This window comes from Cydia fagiglandana, chromosome Z (genome assembly GCF_963556715.1).
Source record: "Cydia fagiglandana chromosome Z, ilCydFagi1.1, whole genome shotgun sequence".
NCBI lineage: Eukaryota > Metazoa > Arthropoda > Insecta > Lepidoptera > Tortricidae > Cydia > Cydia fagiglandana.
Window position 1 is genome coordinate 15,238,674 of NC_085959.1, and position 21,231 is coordinate 15,259,904.

Below are 21,231 nucleotides of genomic sequence, written 5' to 3' on the forward strand. Positions count from 1 at the left end.
TTCACTGCGAGAAACCAGCGTCGCCGGATGATATCGGCCTGTCAGTTAAACGCAAAATTTCACAGCTAACAACTGACAGGCTGATATCATTCGGCGAACTGGTAATCTGTGTACATTCAAATGTCATTTCGAAATTTAAAAATTATTCAAAGGTGGAATGCCACCCTGATACAAGTTCGAAATATGTTATTGGATACAGCGTATATAGCGCCATCTTCAGCTGTCAAACTATGCTAAAATGTTTTGTTTCATAAAAAAATCAAGTGCTGTATATTGATCATATTTTTATTTAGCTTTTATAAATTTCTAATTCAAATTTTATTTCCAATACTTTCATTATATCTTTATATTCTTCCATAATATTTTCTATTACACTTTTCCAGTAGTCGCGCTTCGCCATTTCATCTTGAATTTGTATTTTTAAATGATTCAATTCTGTAAAGAAGCAAAAAGTAATTAAGATTTGTGGTCAATACTTTTTCAACTGATTTCAAAAGGAAATTGTTTTTTTAAAGCTAAAACTGGGATGCCAGTGACTATAGTAATTTTTTATACATACTTACAAGAAGAAATTTAATAATAGTAACGTATGCGGAGTGAAATTTGGTCAAAGTTTGTTATATAAAATATAAAAACACAAAAATCTTAATAAAAAATATGTGTTGTCAATGTAAAGCCAATATATCTGTCAATCAGTTTGGTAAGTCTCATAAAGATTGGTTGTTTAATTTTGTAATTATGGTAAATCAACAAGAACGCCGTCGTCAAACAGTATGTAATTTCTATAGTAGCCATCCCCTATGGCCGAAATCAAAGGTGGTGGAACATTTTGTGCAAATGGGTGAGAGTCGAAGCACTATTTACAATATTCTGGCGTCCTTTGCCTTGATGAAAACCACTGCCAGAAAGCCTGGTTCTGGAAACTATTCCAGCTTGAGCAAGGTTTCTGAGAGAGCTCGATTAAAGAAAATTACGGCCGGCCGTGTCGCACAATCTTATAGAGAGCTCGGAAGAAAATTTAAAACTGACGGCAAAACTGTTAAAAAATATCTTAAAGACATGGGCATTGATAAGCGATGTAGAAAAGTTAAGCCCACTGTCTCTGAAAACCAAGAAATCACTCAGAAAGTACGGTTGTGTAAATTAGTCAAAGAAATATTTTACGCTTTTTTTTTTATTATTATGAATGGGCTTACTCATGGCCACAGACTAGCCGAGGCGTAGACGTGGCCTACGATGGAGCGAGCTCGCCCAGAAGGTGCCTGTTCACTCTTGATTTGAAGGTTGCCGGGTTATAAGAACACGGAAATATAGACGCCGGCAGGGAATTCCATTCCTTGGCAGTGCGCATAAGGAAAGTAGAAGCAAAGCGCTTCGTGCGAATTGGTGGAATATCTACCATGTAAGGATGGAAACCGGCCGTGCGTCTAAAAGTCCGATGGTAGAATGGGGACGGTGGAATAAGCTCGTGTAGCTCTTGGGCACACTCCCCGAAGTGCAGCCTGTAGAATACCGACAGGCTGGCGACTTTCCGCCGATGGGCCAAAGACTGAAGCTTAGCCGTTAGCTTCTTGTCGCCAATCATCCTCCTGGCTCTGCGCTCCACTGAGTCCAAAGCGGCGAGTTGGTATTTAGCTGAGCCATCCCACAGGTGGCTGCAATACTCCATACACGACCGGACTTGAGCTTTGTAAAGTGTTAGAAGCTGTCCAGGTGTGAAGTATCGCTTCATGCTAAAAACAATGTCACTTGCGTTATGGATGACGAGTCATATTTCACGTTAGATGGAAACGAGTGGCAAGGCAATTACTATTTTGAGAACACCAATGGTCCAACCGATGAGAACGTGAAATATGTTGAGCATACAAAATTTCCTAAAAAAGTTTTGCTATGCTTGCCATCAGTCGACGCGGAATGCCTAAGCCTGTATTCTTTGAGTCAGGTTTAGCTGTGAACGCCGACCGCTACATAGAGCGTTGTTTGCCATTAGTGCGGGATTTCATAAATACGAGTCATAGAGGAGAAAATGTAGTGTTTTGGCCAGACTTAGCCTCAGGCCATTATTCCAAAAAAACCCTTTGCAAAATGGCGGAGTTAAACATCCCATACGTACCGAAGACATCAAATCCACCTAATGTTCCGCAACTTCGCCCTATAGAAGATTTTTGGGCAAATCTAAAGAGGCGAGTATATTGCAATAATTTTCGTCCCAAAAATCTACAGAGTTTGATTCGAAAAATAAAATCGGAGCTGAATAAAATGCCGACATCTGTGTTTTCGACAGCGATGGACAAAGTACCACAGAACTGCCGTAAAGCATCTCGCATGGGAGTAACCTATTTTTTACACTAAGCCTTGATACATACATTATTATAAAAACATAATTATTTTAAAAAAGGATGGTGTTTTTTTTATTTCAAATAATATTGAACTTTGTCCAAATTTCACTCCGCATACGTTATTATCGTACAGAAAGGTCACTTCCTACAAACCCGAAGTTTGACAGCGATTCAGGGTCGAATCATGATATCCCTTTCTAAGATATAGCACTATCCCTTTCGGCTATTTAGGGTTGTCAAAATTCAAGTGATTATCTTATCTGTGGTCGTGCACGCACAAGGAAGTCAAATGGTGCCAACCCTAATAATTGCTCGGAGCAATGCTGAGCCGAACGGAGCCGAGTTCGACCGAAGTCAGGAGTGTCTCCCCACTGATTACAGTAAATATCAGGGAGACCGAACATTGCTCGAAAAACATATAAAAACTCAATAATGCGCGTTTTTCCAGAGATAAGACCTAGCTAGATCGATTTTTAGCCCCCGAAAATCTCCATATGGCATATATATAAATAAATATACAAGAATTGCTCGTTTAAAGTTATAATAATACAAGTATAAGTGGTTTTATACTCGTACTAACTGTCGCAAACTCCGGATGCAATAATGTTCAGCATCCGCTTGAGATCGACTTCATCCTGGCAGCTGCCGACGTAGAAGAACCGCAGCAGCCGCGGCATCAGCTCGAACACGCGCCGCAGCGGGAACACCGCGAAACGCCATTGGTGGATACTCAGGGCCGCTGCCGACAACATGCAGGGTATCGTCTTGGGTCGTCCCATTCGTTTTTCGTCAAGTTCTTAAATTAGTCGTATTCTGCTTTCGACACTCGTTCTACATTGAAAGCCACCGACGATTGTGACGAATGTAGAATAGGGTGGTTCACGTTTGTATGGGAAAAATTCAAACTCCAGCTAGAAAAAGCGCCACCCTCTCATTTTATTACACGTGTTCTGTTGACTAAATATGCCAAGTTTTGTAATCTTATCTCAACTACAAGGGGATGCTCAAACACTTTGAAATTTTTCAAAGTTGTATGAAATCCAAAAGAAACAAGTTATTATTTTTTTCTGTTTTATGTAAGTAGTAGTTTTCACATTATTTGAAAGTGCGATTTTAAAGTTATTTGATGAAAAACCATTTTTATTTCTATTTTTTATGATTTTTTAGGTGAAATTCTAAAAACCTTACTTTTCGAAAAATTATAAAAAATAGAATTAAAAATGTTTTTCTACTTAAAAACTTATAAATCACATGTGCAAATAATGTGAAAACAGATACTTAAATAAAAATCTGAATAATAAATACTTCTGTTTTTTGGTTTTCATACAACATACAAAATTTTCAAAGTGGTTGAGCACCCCCTTGTAGTTGAGATAAAATTACGAAACTTGGTGTATTTTATCAGCATAATAAGTGTAACAAAATAAGGGGATGGCCCGTCGGAAAATAAAAAAAAATGTTTTTTGAACCACCCTAATGTAGAATGAGTGACTAAAGCAGAATAGGACTAATTTAAGAACTTGACGAAAAACGAATGGGACGGACGACCCAAGACGATACCACATGCAGCACCACCGATAAAATGGTCGCGCTTTTATCACTTGGCGTGTCACTTGCGCTTAGTGTTAGAACACGACAGGTACATATGACAGATAACAAAGGTTATTTCAGGGTTCCTGACCAGTTGCCACCATGATCTTGTACTTGGGTATCGGGACAGAATAAGTGTTCAGAATGGCCATGTCCCACCACTACCAGATACTTAGCCAAAATCTAATTTCGATTAGCAACAGAGCAACACGATAGTGAAATTGTTTAAGACTAATCCTATATATAAGTATATTGTTATGAAATAAATAAACTAAACTAAATCTATTCTCACCTAGAGTGCTCGCATATCTAAAGGCGAGATGGCGCACGATGCAGCTTACGTCAGAATCCTGTCTCTGGGTCTGCGTGAGGTCTATTCCGAGCTGAAAGTGCGCCTCACGCAGCGGGATGCTGGGAGACAGGAACCGACGGATGTCGTCGTAGTTGCGAATGCGGCCTGCAACCACCAGCAATGTATGTAGCAAAGTAAAATAGTTTGTCAGTTGAATAAGTAACATCTTTGTATTTCTAGTCCGATCGTGATGAAATTATTATTACTTATTGGAGATACCGATAGGCCCCATAATATATCTGAGTCTGAGGTCGAAAATATGGCCGACTATCTTCGATTTCAAAATTTTGCGAATGCCACAAATTAAGAAATACAGTGAAACCTGGATAAGTGAGACTTGGATAAGGTACAAGCAGATTTGTCCCAGAGGTATTCCACTTACCCAGGCTCTCAGTTAGCCAGGTACAAATAAATTTCTGTCTCATTTACAGAGGGTTCCATTAATAGAGGTGAGAATAGAGTACATTTCAGTTATAGAGGTGGTTAATAAGGTATTTTAAATTATCTTTAAAAATAAATAAGATAAATGCAAATAATCCTTGTCCCTAAATATTTCTTAAGTCTGTTTAAATATTTCTTTGAATTTATTTTGAATGATTTTCCAAAGGATAGATATTATAAAATAAAATTTTATACGGACGGACTTCATTGCGTCTTAGTAATTTATTAAATGAAAATTGTTTATTTGTGTTACTTATCAAGATTTCAGCTTTCGTTTCGATAGTTTTAACTACATAAAGTAACTAAATCAAACTTGAAGTCGTTTAGACACAATTAAGCACATGCGGAATTTGTGGATAGTCTAAGAGTTAGTAATAATACGGAATTTGATCAATAAAGTCCAAGTTAGAGAGGTCATAGATTGACGTTATCTCAGATATAGAGGTCAATTCCTATAAAATTCTAATAAACAATTAGGAAAATGTAATCTTATAAATATATTCTCAGTAAAAGAAGTAAAATACACTCTCTGTCTCAATTATAGAGGTAAATGTGACTATAAAATCACAAAAATTAATCCCAGTTATAGGGGTTCGTTTTATCTCACTAACAGAGGTAATTCAGTGCTAAAGTGTCGGGACCGCACCATGAGTCCCAGCTATAGAGGTTTCTCACTTATCCAGGTCCCACTTAACCAGGTTTCACTGTATTTGGCATAGGTAAATTATCCCGTTAAAAAAATGTTATCTGAGGAATCTAGCAACAGTGTTGAACGCCGCAAGTCGGATCAAGCTAACTCTGTATGGCATTTGTAATGATAATGACGAAGTGTGGAAATGTCAATTTCTATGAAAAAGTGACGTTGAATTATGACACTCCTTTAATTTGTCGGTGCAAATAAGTTAGCTTAGAGTCTTAAGCCTTAGACGGACTGTACCTAATGAAGTTCTTAGACTTCCAGAATAGGTTTTAGGTACATTATCAATTCAAGTGCGAAAAACCATTACCAACGGCCGAATATTTACATCTTTGACTACTTTTAAAAGACTTACAGAAAGCCATGAGCAGGTAAAGATCTGGACAGGTTGTGGCGACCCGCCTCCAAGCAAAGTCGGGGATGACATGGCCACCTGCGCCCAGCGACGTGTCTGCGTGGCAGGGAGTCTGGTCTTCCCGGCACATCAACTAAAATCATGTGCTCATTAAGTTACCTATTGCCTAGTAAATTTTAATGAGTAATCTTCAAGAAAATTATCGTTAATTTCTATTTATTATTGAACCAACTATCTATCAAAGACTTTTTCATTTGGCTCTATTGAGGATAAATGCGCAAAGCTCAACGCAATAGGTGATCGTTTAGGTTCCAGCTTCGTGTCAGTTCAAATTCCAGGTCGTATTGCGTACCTACCTGTAATCGCATGTGGGGCCGTTTGAGGACCGTGATGAGGGAGATGAGCGCGCCGCCCGTCTCGTCGGCAATGTGCGCGTATTCCAGCGCTAGCACGCGCAGGTTACGCAGCTCGCCCAAGCTACGCAGGAAACAGCGCCGAGTCTCTGGCCGCGGTATGTATTGCCCGCTTCCTGAAGGCCCATAAGTTCCCTTTGTGAGTTTGTCAATTATTTATGTTTCTGTTCTGGGTTTTCAGTTCATATTTAATTCGCCTTCATACCTAGCCTCTCCTAGCTAAAGTGTACTACTTACTCAAACTAACCAGTGATGTAGGAATAGTTGATGAGGACAGGGTTCTCGTTGGGCAGCACGAAGCGCCACAGGAACAGGTACTTGAGAGAGTGCGCAGCGAAGCAGGCCAGCTGCTGCAGCAGCCGCGCGCCCTCCAGCCGCGTACAGCACAGGTTTTCCAGCGATACCAGCTGCAGCCGGTCCTGCAAACTGTATCATGCGCCGTTGCAACCAAACCAGAAAAGCGTTATTATTTCGGTAGCCTACTTAATATCCCACTTATAGCGCAGCTACAACTACCCCACCACTCGGGAAATTAGCGACTTTAAAAAAAATCAAAACAGAGTCAATTATGCGTACCTACTAGTACCTACCACTAATAAATTTTAGGAACTTGTGGATCGAGCCACCCAAGTGGAATGTAAGTCATTAAAATTCTAATTTTATTCGACGCCAGCGCATGTACTCAACTCTATAGGCTTAGCTACGAGTCTGCGAGTAAGGTATATAACTTAGAACGATATAATACCAGCCACAACAAAATATTTTGATTCTTTTCTTACAAAGCCTAAAGCGGTTGTTAAATAAAAAAAATACGCGAATCTTTTATTAAAAAATAAACTCCTGTAGGTATAGTCTGTCCGTTTTTCTAAGATCATGTACGCCATGTGTGGCAAACTTAATCTTAGAAATTGATCTCTATAAGTCTATACCGATTTCGGCTGGCGGCAGTGGCGGATTTGCAGTCTTTGCCGCCCTAGGCCCCAGGCCCTGTAGCCGCCCCTTTCAAGCCACCCATAATATTGACTACATTTTGAGTTATTTCTTGTTGCCATCAGCGAATTTTTTGTCACAATTTGCCGCCCCTAAATATCTTGCCGCCCTAGGCCCGGGCCTACTGTGCCTTAGGGCAAATCCGCCACTGGCTGGCGGTAGGAACTAAGTACTTTAATAGGTATAATATATGTAAACAGGTAATACTAGCACGCCGTTGCAGAATCGTATTTCAAAGTCGTCGATGTCTAATTTTGGAGCATTGCTGCTTACCTGAGTTTAGTAGATACCCAAGTAATCTGTGATTGATCATTTTCAGTCATACCTTAAAATGTTATTAAGCAAGCGAAAAAAGGTTTTTCGCTTATAATAATCAAGGCAGTTAACATTCACTATTTGATCCGATATAATAAGACGATCCATTTGTGCCTCCTCTAATTGCATTTTCTAGAAAAAGGAAATAAAACGTTTTAGAGTCATATCGTCATTAAAGAAAGCTCTACTACCTACCTAATAACTTTTATTCCCAAAGTGCCTAAACTTCAAATCCACCGTGGTGTGTTGAACCGTGGTGAACTAATTAATTGTTTTGAAATTTAGGACTAATAAACAAAATGGCGTTATAATATTTAGGTGCTAGTCGGATCGTCTAACCAATAAGGTAGTTTCCAAGGCTCTGTGGAACTCCTTGAGATAAAGGCTGGTGGGCAGTTTGAGCGCCGTGTTGGAGCTCCAGAAGTGCGCGCCGAGGCGCGACGGCAGCCGCAGCGTCGGGTACTGGCAGGTGAACAGCACGTTCTCACAGTGCAGCATCAGCTCGGAGTAGCGCTGCACGTCGTGTATGCTCCAGTACCGCGTATCCGTACTTCTGCACTTAACAAACCGGTTGGTTTGTACCGTTGTTATAACCGAATTATGCTGAATATTTGAAGAACCAATTGGGCGATTTACTTAGTTAGGTAGGTGCCCCCAAGCAATTCAGTTTGGTCTACTAACTCTACCCAGGGAGGGAAAACTAAAGTTCCGTTCCATTTAATAAAATAAAATGATAAAATTCTCAAAGCGATCGGAAGAAGCCACATCCCATAATACTCGTATACAGTGATTAAATGTTACCGATGTATGTACGGCATTTATGCATATTGCGTCTCGCCATTGAACTCATTGTGGCACCGAACCGAACAAATGATAAAGAGCACCATCAGTACGAAATGTAATCAAGTTGGAGGTACCTGGGGCACAGCAAAAATGTGCCGATCCCATTTCAAATCTATTTTTAAAGGGTCAAAGGCAGTGTTGTGAATAACGCTTATTTTTAGGCTTAAAGACTCGCGCCCTCAAGACTCGTAAGTCTTTAAGACTCGAGTATATTTGAGAATTGTATGTATGTATTTATTTTACGCGTATGGATGTCAAAAATCGTCTTTGCCGCCTTTGAGGCGTTATTAAGCCTCGCGAGTCTTAAAGGTTCAAGTCTTTAAACCTCAAAACGAGCGTTATTCACAACACTAGACAACGGCACTATGGGTTAAGAAAATATCAGAAATTGGTTGGGTTAAGGTAAAAAAAAACCAGCCTAGTGCGAGTCGGACTCGCGTTTCTAGGGTTCCGTACATAAGTCCGACTCACGCTTGACTTCACATTTCTAATAGGTTTTCCTGTCATGTATATAGATAAAAAATTATTGTTTTTTTTCTTTAATTTGACCCAGTAGTTTCGGAGATAATAGGGGGGGAGGGGGAATGGTCACTTGTTTTCTTAAATAACTTCGAACCTATGTATTTTAAAATGTCCATCTTTGGGTGACTAATTTATATATTATGTGTACCAAATTTCAACTTAATTTGTCCAGTAGTATCCGAGAAAAAATAGGCTGTGACAGACGGACAGACAGACAGACGCACGACTGATCCTATAAGGGTTCCGCTTTTTCCTTTTAAGGTACGGAACCCTAAATAGTGCGAGTTTACACATAGCATACCGCAGCACGTCATCGTCGGGGAGCAAGCCGTCGCCGCTGGGCACGTAACGCAGCCACACGTGGTGGCCGCGCGCCCAGTCGCCCAGCGCCAGCGCGCCCGCCGACGGCAGGTACTCGCGCGGCTGCAGCTGCCAGCGCACCGCTTCCAAGTGCCCGATCACTTTCGTACATTTACAGGCCGCTACCACAATTAAACGTTTTGTTGAAGTAGATAAAATAAGGCCTCCCGCTTCTACCGTAATTTCGTTATCTGCATCTTTATCGCTAGAATGGGTATGCAAGAGCGATAGACAGATAACGAAAATTCGATTTTAGCGGTAGGCCGATAGGTTTTCGATTATGTTCAATCATTAGTTATCTACCCACCTTCGGTTTGGTCCATATTTTTTAAATACAATCACTTAATTAACTAATAGAGGAAAAGTAATAAAATATATCAAATTATAAAAAGATCAACTCAACAAAAATTGATGAAAGTTGACGTTGAATGTCATGCCTAATCTGTCAATCACAGCAATCAAGTAAAGAGGGAATATTACGCAAAACTGTGCGTAAGGGGCGCCACTACCACTAGAGTCTGTGCGGAAAGAGAAGAGTCGTGGGATTTGAGGGCGCGCCAGTGCTATTTTATGGTTTTTGCTATGCTGACAACACTGGTCACGTGATTATAGTACGACACTAAAGGTCATGATACTTGAATCCCTTTTGTTCCGGTTTTTTACCACGGCTTACGAAACGGAGCCTGGTGGTGGTGTCGGCTCGTCAACTCAATCCTCTGATTTAGCGCAGGCACTAGTTTTCTTTTTAAAATACACTTGTTTTTATATCTCAGATACTAAAAAGTGAATGCGATTGACAAAACTGCTAAAACTATTTAAGAATATGCCCAATACAACTGTAATTTTAGTACCAAACAAGATACGAGTCTCATTTATGTACTGCCTAATCTGTGCAGTCCAACAGTTATTAAAACCGGGTAGATCGGGTAGAAATTGGGCAATAGAACTGTAATTTTATCTGGGATATATTTCACCCATTGTAAACTTGACTTGTAATGTATGTGTACTATGTGTACATTATTAATAATAAATATGAATAAAAATAGTGCATAAGTAGGTAGGCCTTATTGGGGATATGTCCGGTTCTCTCATCTCACGATATTTTACTTCGCCGAAAAGTCACTGCTAAATATGAAATATAATTTCGTAAACAGAACCTAAAATAAAGAAATATTTTGTTAGAAAAAGTTTTATTCTTTGTAATCGAAGTCTGAATTAAAATATTCAATGTCACTTATGTTTGAGCTAGCTTCAAAACAACCAGGGACACTCATAGAACTATCTTCATCTGAACTGGATTTATTCGAGATACCGTAGGTACTTTTACACAATCCTGAAAAAGAAATTACATATAAATATGCATAAAATGGCAAGTATCAAGACTATTTGTCTGTTATTTTAAAGATCATGAATGACCTGCATATTTATGAAAATTAATATATTTTGAATGAATATACTTACCGATTATGTACCGGAGACATGTTACTTAGGGGGCTTATTAAATAGGTAATTATTTAATATTAAATACAACATCAATACCCGCGAATAGCGGAAACACGTTCCGCGACTTTTTGTAAGTTTCCACGGCTTTTAGCCGTTTTCTTCCCGCTGACAAAACCGAACAATGTTAAATATAATTTTCCTTGTGGTTTTATGTACGGCTTTATCGTGTTTTGAAAATATTTTAGACATAAAACTTGCGGTTTTTGTTAATAAAAATATACATTGACAGAAGTTTGTTTACTTTTTACAAGACAGGTGTCAAAGGTTTGATTGCCATATAAAATTTAAAATGTTAGTTCCCGTTTCTGCCACGACTCTTCTCTTTCCGCACAGACTCTATCCATCACAACCTGGGGGTCTACCGCGTAACAAGAAAATCGAAATTTCGTTATCTAACCTCTCTATAATAACTCTTGCGCATTCGACGTATTATAAGATTGGAAGTTAATATACCGGACACTTCGAGCAACACCGGCTTCCGACATGTCGGAAGGGAGGGGCCCAAGCGATATCTCGCCGTACAAATCTTTCTGCCATTTTTCGCGGGGGGAAAGGTGCACACAGTCGCATTTCTCACACACTTACATACAAAATCCAATCTGTAATGACGACACAAATACATAGAAAATGACACACGTCAAAGACAAATCTTGCAAACCTCGATCTCTTTTTGTGTACGGACGAGTGACTAGTGTCACAACACGCACACTAACACATTTTCGTTGAAGTATGTCATTGTATTCTGAGAGATGAGAAGTCGGATTTGTCGCTCGACCGATCCGCAATTTGTACTGAGCGAGCAAAATCGATAAATCCAACAATTACTTGAGACTAAAATATAATAATTGTATTTAAATGTAATTTAACGTATGATATGTAAAAAAAAAATATTACATGTGAAATGTAACACTTTCTTTTTGTAATTTTGATGTCCCCGACCTCTTTTTATAACAAAAAACCGAGCAAACAGGCATTTTTGTGCAGTAGTGTTCACGCGCGCGTCTGGACTCGGTCTAGTGAAAAATCCAAGTGCAACTAGTTTTATTACCCGCGCTAGATTAAATTGACGCGCTAATCTTGTACCTCGGCAGAGGGGAAATAGTGCGAATGCCGCCTCCCTTCCGTGTTGCTCGAAGACCGGACACGAAATCAATTGGTGCAGGAAGAAATATTTCTACAAGTATTACACGTGTTCACATGTTTTAAATACACCATATATTTTTTTAAATACTTCAATGAATATTTAATACCTTTAAAATTATGTTTAATGTTAAGTAATCGTTTTTTCACACCGCGCGCGTTTCTCGAAAATAAGGCGCGGAGGGCTGTGTTCAGCGTTGAATAAAAAGTAGAAATAATAGAGATACAGTTCTGCAAGTATGGAATGTTTGATTGGAAATATCCTGCTCTTTTATAATATTAATTTAGGTTTCTTAAATACTGATACTTTTTGAGACATCGGGGAAATAAAAAATAACTATTTTTTCCCCCCTTTATTTGTTCATAACTTTTGATATTTTTTGTGTGCTAATACACGCTTCGAATACATTTTTCTAGACATCATGACGAATCGAATGAGGTATCAAGCCCCCTCCAGACTATGCGCGTGAATCGCGGGCGAAGCCGCGAACGCGAAGGTGGAGTCGATTTCGCAGGTCTGCGTTCCGGACTCCACATTCGCGTTCGCGGCTTCGCCCGCGTTTCACGCGCATAGTCTGGAGGGGGCTTCACACGTATTTTTAGGAGTAGTATCTTTATTTTTCACCGTATTCAGGATCTCGAACAGACTATATAATACAGTAAAATTATACACTTTGCGTTTGCGTCAAATCCGGTAGTTCTGATTTTTTGTAGGCTTGTATATGATGTAGGCCCAATGCATAATCCAAGTTTGTGACCTCGAGCGCCGAACGCAACTTTGTCAAAAATCGAATAAACCGCAATTTTTTTTAGATATGGGCGATTATAACCCAAAAGTACTAGTTTGATAGTAACTTCCTAGGGCGTATTTAAAGTAGACTAAAGCTACAATAAGACACTAGAATGGTCTCTCTACATCTAGTATTTTCCGAGTTAAAGCCTTTAAAAATTTTATAATTTTACATCAGTTCTTAGCTATAAAATAAGGGTTAGGTAGGTAATTTATATGGAATTCATCACCGCCACGTTCTACAAAATGTTTATTTTCCATAAAAAAATATTTTTTTCAAAATAGGCACTCACATTTTTTTACCTAAGAACTGATGTAAAATTATAAAATATTGAAAGGCTTTATCTCGGAAAATATTAGATGTACAGAGACAATTCTAGTGTCTTATTGTAGCAAATTTAGTCTACTTTAAAAACGCCCTAGGAAGTTAGTACCAAAAACTAGTACTTAAGGGTTATAATCGCCCAAATCTAAAAAAAATTGTGGTTTATTCGATTTTTGACAAAGTTGCGTTCGGCGCTCGAAGTCACAAACTTGGATTATTCATTGGGCCAACATCATAAACACGTCTGCAAAAAATCAGAACTACCGGATTTGACGCAAAAGAGCCAAGTTACAAAATTCGACAAAGTTACTAGATTAATATGGAATTTATATGAAAACGTGTGTAGTGACGTCACAGTCAACTCACCTACTTTTTATTAAATAGAAATTGTGTTTAAAAATAACTGCTATCTATATTTTTCTAACAATGATCTGGTGCTTTATTTCGTGCACGGAGGATAATTTATTTTAAGTAGAGGAATGTACCCAATTTAATGACTCGCTGCCACTGGTGAGGTTTATTCCGTATACTCGTAGCTATATAATTTCAAGGCGTAATAATGTTTAATATGCCTTAACTGCAAAAATAGAAATTTAAAAAATTAAATTTACAAACTAACTATAAGAGCTGCTACGATATATCTCTTGTATTCACCTGCGACGCCAGTCATAAGCTATATTTTCCATAAAAAAAAACATTTTTTTGCCTGACACGTTTCAACCTGTGATCCGATTTCCGATACGCCTCGGTCTAAAGTACTATACTGATAACTGATAAGTTGATAACAGTCCCTTGTGTCAATGAAACATATATCCAATTTGTAATTTCGTTATATTTGAAAAAATATACAAAGAACTAATATTATAATTAATTTGTTCTGTACAATTTTAACTTAGATATCCATGATTACTAATAAATGCGTTACATATATAATAGATTTAGAACTAAATCGTATCGAATACATAAATTTATAATGTCTGTTGAAAATAGTAGAACCCGTATCTAATAAATCCAGTTATAATTTTTATATTTAAATGCTTAACATATATAGGACATATCCATTAGTAGGTACAATATCAACTGTATAGCTACATAGCTTCGTACCCCATACAGTACAATTAGTCTTGGTTGCCCTATGTTTAAAGATCAATGGTAATAATTAAGTGTTGTATAAACTAAATAATTATAAAAATTATTCCTCGTTAATTAAGAAGTGATAGAATAATAACACACATTAAGGGTGGGTTGCACTAAACCATCAGTATCTAATCACAATAATTACGTCTCTTTATTTATTACAAAGGGAAGTGGATAATTCTCTGTCGAGCTATGTTAATCAGTCCATCAGTTGTGGTTAGTGCACCCGGACCTAAGTCATGGCCTTGTTTACACAATAATAGACTACGGACTCACCAGAGTTGACATACGCGCCATTTAAAAAAGAACATTTTGCGTAACAGCGCCAGTGCTTGACACTGGCCCCATAGTTGCCATTTTCAATCTTAATTCCAGGAATGTCAACTATTGGAATTAGCCGGTTAAACACTAATACCTTAATAGGTACCTCTATGCCAACATTGGACGCAAGTTTATTGTCAAAATCGGATCAATTATGCTTTCAGTCTTCGTAATCCGAATTTGAATCTGGATGGATTCTCGTTGCGGTGCATGATTACTTAATGACGCTACATGTATAATAATTATGTCTCAAACGGTTTGTTTGTTATCGGCAATATTCAATAGTATGAATACTAGGTAGCTACAATATTACAATGTCATAGTGTATAGTTTCACCCCGGAAGTTATTATAAAATTCTGAAAAAGTTATCTCTAGGACCACCAAATTTCACCTAAATAGTAAATGTAGGTAGTTACATAGTCTAGCTAAATATCTCGCTTTGTTATTTCGTAAACGATGTAAAATTAACCAGACTTAACGTTAGTGTTCTTTAATCATTATGATTAAAAAATATTTTGACCTAGCGCGTATTGACGTCTACTGTGCCAGCCTAGCCTGAGCATGTCCATCGCTTTTCTTCCCTAGAATGGTGTAAATCTTTTCAAATATGTAACATAAAATTGTCCGTTACTATGGAATGAAATCTCTTAAAATTTGCGCAAGTAGCATTCACTCCAGATTCAACCTTTTTTTATTGGGTAGGTACTTAAACAAATCAATATCAGAAACTAAGCCAGACACAAAAAAGAAATCACAGCCCGAACATAAAAATAAGTAACGCATTCTGACTACAGTGAGATCTTTATGATATTGGAGTTATGTTTACTTTTTCATTTTGTCCTTTTCATTGCCTATATTATGTGTCTGCGCAAACGTCATATAAATAGGGCAGTATACATTGCAGCTGTACGTACGCTTTACATTTTTCAATGCTTCCGTAAGCGCATATATTATAGGCAGGTACTATGTTTTTCTTTTCAACAAAATAAATAAATTAACGATTAGACTTTTATCCCATTATTAAATGATTAAATAAATACAAATAACCTTGCCAAAAAACAACAAAATATGGTTTCATAATTATGGCACTAAATTAGGAATTGTTATATAGCTATAGGTTATTTGCCGTCTAATGTCAAGGTCAATATGATATCTTCAAATAAAAAATATGTACTTCCCTAAAATGTTAACCGATTCTGCATTATTATTATTATTATTAATTCTTTATTTCAGATAAATTTTATCCATACAATTGTTAGTTTGGCTTATGACTACGTTATTTACTTACTACTACTACATTAAATAACTATTTACTTATTATTAGGTCAACCCAAAATTTCAGGAAGGTACAATCCACCCTCTCTGCTATGACCTTAAGTATACTGTTGTGACTGCCCCGCACCCGACACAACAGAGACGCTATTCGTTTACGCCGGATGGCATAGAAGTCATCAGTTCGTTCCGTGGCGAACATCCCTGAAGCGCTGCAGTAACGGGGCAGTCCCAACAGCATCCTGAAGGCGTCGTTGTATTGGATTCGGAGGGCGTTGTATGCCTTTTGAGTATAGTTGACCCATAGACTGCTCGTGTAAAATACTTGACAGTACGCCTTAAAAAGGGTAATTTTGACTTGTTTCGAACAGCGAGCAAATCTACGGGCCAACATGTTACTCCGCACCGCCAGCGCCCTCCTTTCCCTTTCAATGTCGAGGTCATCTTTCAAATTTTCACACAGGATGTGTCCCAAGTATTTAAATTGTGTAACTCTTTCCAGTGATTTACCATTCAGTTGTATTTTGTGGTACACGTTGGGATTCATCCTGTGTGACCTGAAAACCATGTATTCACTTTTACCGGCATTGTAAATAAGTCCATGTTTTTTCGCATATGACTCACACGTTTTCAGCATTTGCCTGAGAGCACATAGCGAGGGGCTCAGCAACACCATGTCGTCCGCGTAGCTAATATTATTGACGCTAACTCCATCTACATGACAACCCACATGCATGTTGCTGAGCTCCTCGATCAGACCGTTAACATACAAGTTGAAGAGCTTAGGGGAGGTCAACCCCCCCTGCCTCACCCCGCACTCCAACCTGTATGCTCCCGACAGTGAGTCATTCCATTTAACGTAGTTAAACTGATTATTGTACCAATACTTAAGAACACCTATGAGCTCACGTGGTACACTCGTGCTAGCTAGCTTATCCCACAGGATACCATATGACACCAGATCAAAGGCCTTGGAAAGATCCAGGAAGCATGCGTACACCGGTGTACTTCTGTCGGTATAGTACTTGACGGTATGCTTTAGACTCAGAATGGCCGTCTCGGTTGACACCCCCTGCCTGAACCCAAACTGTGCATCGTGCAAGTCTAGGTATTTACCGAGACGGCAGTCAAGCAGACCGTCCAGCACCTTTGCTATAATCGTGGCCAATGAAATGGGTCTATAGTTTCCTTTATCAGAGAGATCACCGGTTTTGTTCTTAACTATTGGCACAACGATCGTTTTTAACATATCATGCGGCAAATACGAGTGACTAATACACATCGATATTATAATTTACAATATTTAGTTAGACAATATGTCCTGAAACGAGGATATAGGCCTAAATACCCGGGTGTGCCTTGTTGTAGGTATTAATAAATTACCCAAAAAATACCCTGAAGTCTTAAAGTAGGCATTACTAAACATTTAGGGAGTGATAAAAATGTTTGTCGTATGTAAAATAAATGTAAGGTGGAATGGTAGGTAGATATCCTTAATTAGTGCTACTACAATTAAACTACTATACAAACTATAGCTGCATTCTGCTTTGGATAAAATAGGACATTTAAAAGGTGTAACTGCAACATATTGCGAAAATAATAAGTTACTCTATTAAATATTCTTGACTCCAGTCCAAGGAGTAGCCGCACTGTATAATCCTACGTTCAGGCAACATGAAATATCATTAGCAAATGAAAATACATACATTCCAAACAAATCTAAATTGTGCCAGCAATTTGAGTCAAGTACACTAACAAGTGCACCTGTCTGTTGATTATACATACCTACATTGATTTGACAGGATTGTTTTGTTGATTTAACAAGAGCCCGGTATGCCTTCTATGCCGCCGGCTGAATGATAATGTCGGTTTGCGTTGGTAAAATCACGCATTAGATTCAAATAGGACAACCCCTCCCTAAGCCGCTCCTGAAGGTCTTGTCAGGTACATTATTTCCTGACTTCACTTGAATCTAAGATGTTTAAACGATTGTTTTGTTTCACTAGGAACACAAAAATAAAAATTGACACAAAACTCCAACTCATGCTCTGAACCATTTTGTCTGTCTACTTGTAATAAACTAACTTAGGTAAATAAGTTAAACTGTCATGTTATTAAATTTTAAAATAAATAAACTAAGATATTTTTTAAAGATTACTTATAAATTATGTTTAGCCTAGAACTATATTAGGTAGCTCGTTTTTTAAGCAGTTTCATTACAAGTAGACTTACAAATTACCTACAATACATTAGTATACCTTTTCAAAATAGCACCGCCATTCAAATTACGATAAATTATTTATTATATTTTTCGAAATAATAACATTTTAACATCGAAATTGGTCTTCACTTTTCTTGTCAGAACTACACTTCTGAAACATTACCTAGTTACATCACTTTTAGCAGTAGAATATATAATATAAGCTTCAACTAGCACACTTATAAGTTTCGACCACATTTGTCTTTTCTTACATAAGTTGTTTAAATGTAACACGCTTAACGTATTTTGCAAACGATTTATTGGATACAAACTGTGCTCGCACAGTTTAGCACTAGTAATATCGGTACCTTACCTACTTGAAAAATTATCATAATAAATTTTGTTACTAGTATAGGCGTAAATGTCCATATGTTGGTGACTTGTAAAATTACTCCTAAACACCCAGAGCACATTTAGTAATCAGTTGTGTACCTAAATGTAATAATTATAACTATTCAATAAAAAACAGGAAAACTACACCATTCACTTCAACGTACAACAATCTCTATCCGTGCGTTATACACTATACAAAACGATATCACGCACGACCGTCAAGCGTACTAGTAGAGGCTACTCAAACTATCGCAGAACCGTCTAGTTCTGTAATCGTCATGTGGGTCGTCGGCGGCGGGCGCCCGGCCTGTCCACAGCCAGCAGCACGCGCGCCACAGCGGGTTTCAAGCGGAGGGGTGCACGGCGGAGGGCAGCGGGTGCGAGGTCAGGTGCGTGGAGTCGCTGCGACGCGGCGGCGCCGGCGGCGGCCGCTTCTTGATGGGCTTGGGCTCCTCGCGGCGCGGCGCCGAGCTCGCCTCGCGCCCGTACACGTTCTCGTAGAACGGGTCCTCCACTGCGCTGCCGTAATGCTCCTGCACCCACATTGACACGCTCGTCTCTTTGTAGTCCTCCGACAGGGGATATTCTCGGAAGCCTAGGACTTCGTGAGGTGTCGCCGCAGGCTCCAACTTACACTTTTGTGCGACCTGCCACTTCTTTCTCATCACACGTTGCAGATCTTTAAGAAATTCTCTTTCTAATAGGTTTTCCTGTCATGTATATAGATAAAAAATTATTGTTTTTTTTCTTTAATTTGACCCAGTAGTTTCGGAGATAATAGGGGGGGAGGGGGAATGGTCACTTGTTTTCTTAAATAACTTCGAACCTATGTATTTTAAAATGTCCATCTTTGGGTGACTAATTTATATATTATGTGTACCAAATTTCAACTTAATTGGTCCAGTAGTATCCGAGAAAAAATAGGCTGTGACAGACGGACAGACATAGACAGATGCACGACTGATAAGGGTTCCGCTTTTTCCTTTTAAGGTACGGAACCCTAAATAGTGCGAGTTTACACATAGCATACCGCAGCACGTCATCGTCGGGGAGCAAGCCGTCGCCGCTGGGCACGTAACGCAGCCACACGTGGTGGCCGCGCGCCCAGTCGCCCAGCGCCAGCGCGCCCGCCGACGGCAGGTACTCGCGCGGCTGCAGCTGCCAGCGCACCGCTTCCAAGTGCCCGATCACTTTCGTACATTTACAGGCCGCTACCACAATTAAACGTTTTGTTGAAGTAGATAAAATAAGGCCTCCCGCTTCTACCGTAATTTCGTTATCTGCATCTTTATCGCTATAATGGGTATGCAAGAGCGATAGACACATAACGAAAATTCGATTTTAGCGGTAGGCCGCCAGGTTTTCGATTATGTTCAATCATTAGTTATCTACCCACCTTCGGTTTGGTCCATATTTTTTAAATACAATCACTTAATTAACTAATAGAGGAAAAGTAATAAAAAATATCAGATTATAAAAAGATCAATTCAACAAAAATTGATGAAAGTTGACGTTGAATGTCATGCCTAATCTGTCAATCACATCAATCAAGTAGAGGGAATATTACGCAAAACTGTGCGTAAGGGGCGCCACTACCACTATCCATCACAACCTGGGGGTCTACCGCGTAACAAGAAAATCGAAATTTCGTTATCTAACCTCTCTATAATTAACTCTTGCGTATTATTTAAGTAAGTATTATAAAATTGGAAGTTATACCCGACACGAAATCAATTGGTGCAGGAACAAATATTTCTACAAGTATTACACGTGTTCACATGTTTTAAATACAACATATATTTTTTTTAAATATTTCAATGAATATTTAATACCTTTAAAATTATGTTTAATGTTAAGTAATCGTTTTTTCACACCGCGCGCGTTTCTCGAAAATAAGGCGCGGAGGGCTGTGTTCAGCGTTGAATAAAAAGTATAAATAATAGAGATACAGTTCTGCAAGTATGGAATGTTTGATTGGAAATATCCTGCTCTTTTATAATATTAATTTTGGCTTCTTAAATACTGATACTTTTTGAGATATCGGGGAAATAAAAAATAACTATTTTTTCCCCCCTTTATTTGTTCATAACTTTTGATATTTTTTGTGTGCTAATACACGCTTCGAATACATTTTTCTAGACATCATGACGAATCGAATGAGGTATCACACGTATTTTTAGGAGTAGTATCTTTATTTTTCACCGTATTCAGGATCTCGAACAGACTATGAAAACGTGTGTAGTGACGTCACAGTCAACTCACCTACTTTTTAACCGACTTCCAAATCTCAAAGAAGGAGGTTATCAATTCGGTTGTATGTTTTTTTTAATTTTTTTTTATGTTTGTTACTCCATATCTCCGTCATTACTAGATCGATTTTGAAAATTCTTTTTTTGATTGAATGTATATGCATACAGATTGGTCCCGTTTTTGTCAAAACCCAGTTCTGATGATGGGATCCATGAGGAATCGAGGGAACTCCTCAAATCTTAAAGGCATACATATAGTGATTTTTGGGTTTTTATCAACAAATCAAGCATATACACCAAAATAAGTGACATTTGATGAAGTGGAACTGCTGGTGATGATCAGAACGGAACTCTTTAACGACGCATAGTTCACGGTTGGCGATTTGTCCTCTTCGTTATGTTTGTTAAGCAAGTTAAGTTTTTAAGCCACATTTTTGTCAAGCTCGAGTTCTGATGATGGGATCCATGAGGAATCAAGGGAACTCCTCAAATCTTAAAGGCATGCGTATAGAGATTTTTGTATTTACATCAGAAAATCAAGCATTTTCATTAAAAACTGTTGCATTTGATGAAGTGGAACTGCTGATGATGATCAGAACAGAACTCTTCAACGACGCATAGTTTACGGTTGGCGATTTGTCCTCGTCGTTATGTTTGTTAAGCGAGTTAAGTTTTTAAGCCAC

The 21,231-nt window shown here is 38.5% G+C and overlaps 1 protein-coding gene across 1 annotated transcript; it reads right to left on the reverse strand.

Moving 5' to 3' along the window:
• Positions 1-266: 266 nt before the first annotated feature.
• On the reverse strand, positions 267-16,955 carry LOC134679094 (uncharacterized). The gene is made up of 11 exons (XM_063537938.1): positions 16,348-16,955; positions 16,099-16,263; positions 9,159-9,422; positions 7,832-8,045; positions 7,503-7,624; positions 6,435-6,613; positions 6,131-6,303; positions 5,775-5,907; positions 4,222-4,386; positions 2,920-3,078; positions 267-435 (listed from the first exon to the last, which is right to left on the reverse strand). Exons 1-11 carry the CDS (start codon positions 16,953-16,955, stop codon positions 290-292), a joined length of 2,328 nt encoding a protein of 775 aa, XP_063394008.1. The 3' UTR covers positions 267-289.
• Between the last annotated feature and the right edge of the window lie 4,276 nt (positions 16,956-21,231).

Excerpts from the sequence above, each read along its gene's own strand:
- LOC134679094 (XM_063537938.1), bottom strand. The coding sequence starts at position 16,955 with ATGTTAAAAACGATCGTTGTGCCAATAGTTAAGAACAAAACCGGTGAT. Across the intron at positions 9,423-16,098 it reads CTGGCGGTGCGGAGTAACAT|CGATAAAGATGCAGATAACG; the intron begins GTTGGCCCGTAG and ends TACCCATTCTAG. Across the intron at positions 436-2,919 it reads TGCATCCGGAGTTTGCGACA|AATTGAATCATTTAAAAATA; the intron begins GTTAGTACGAGT and ends GCTTCTTTACAG.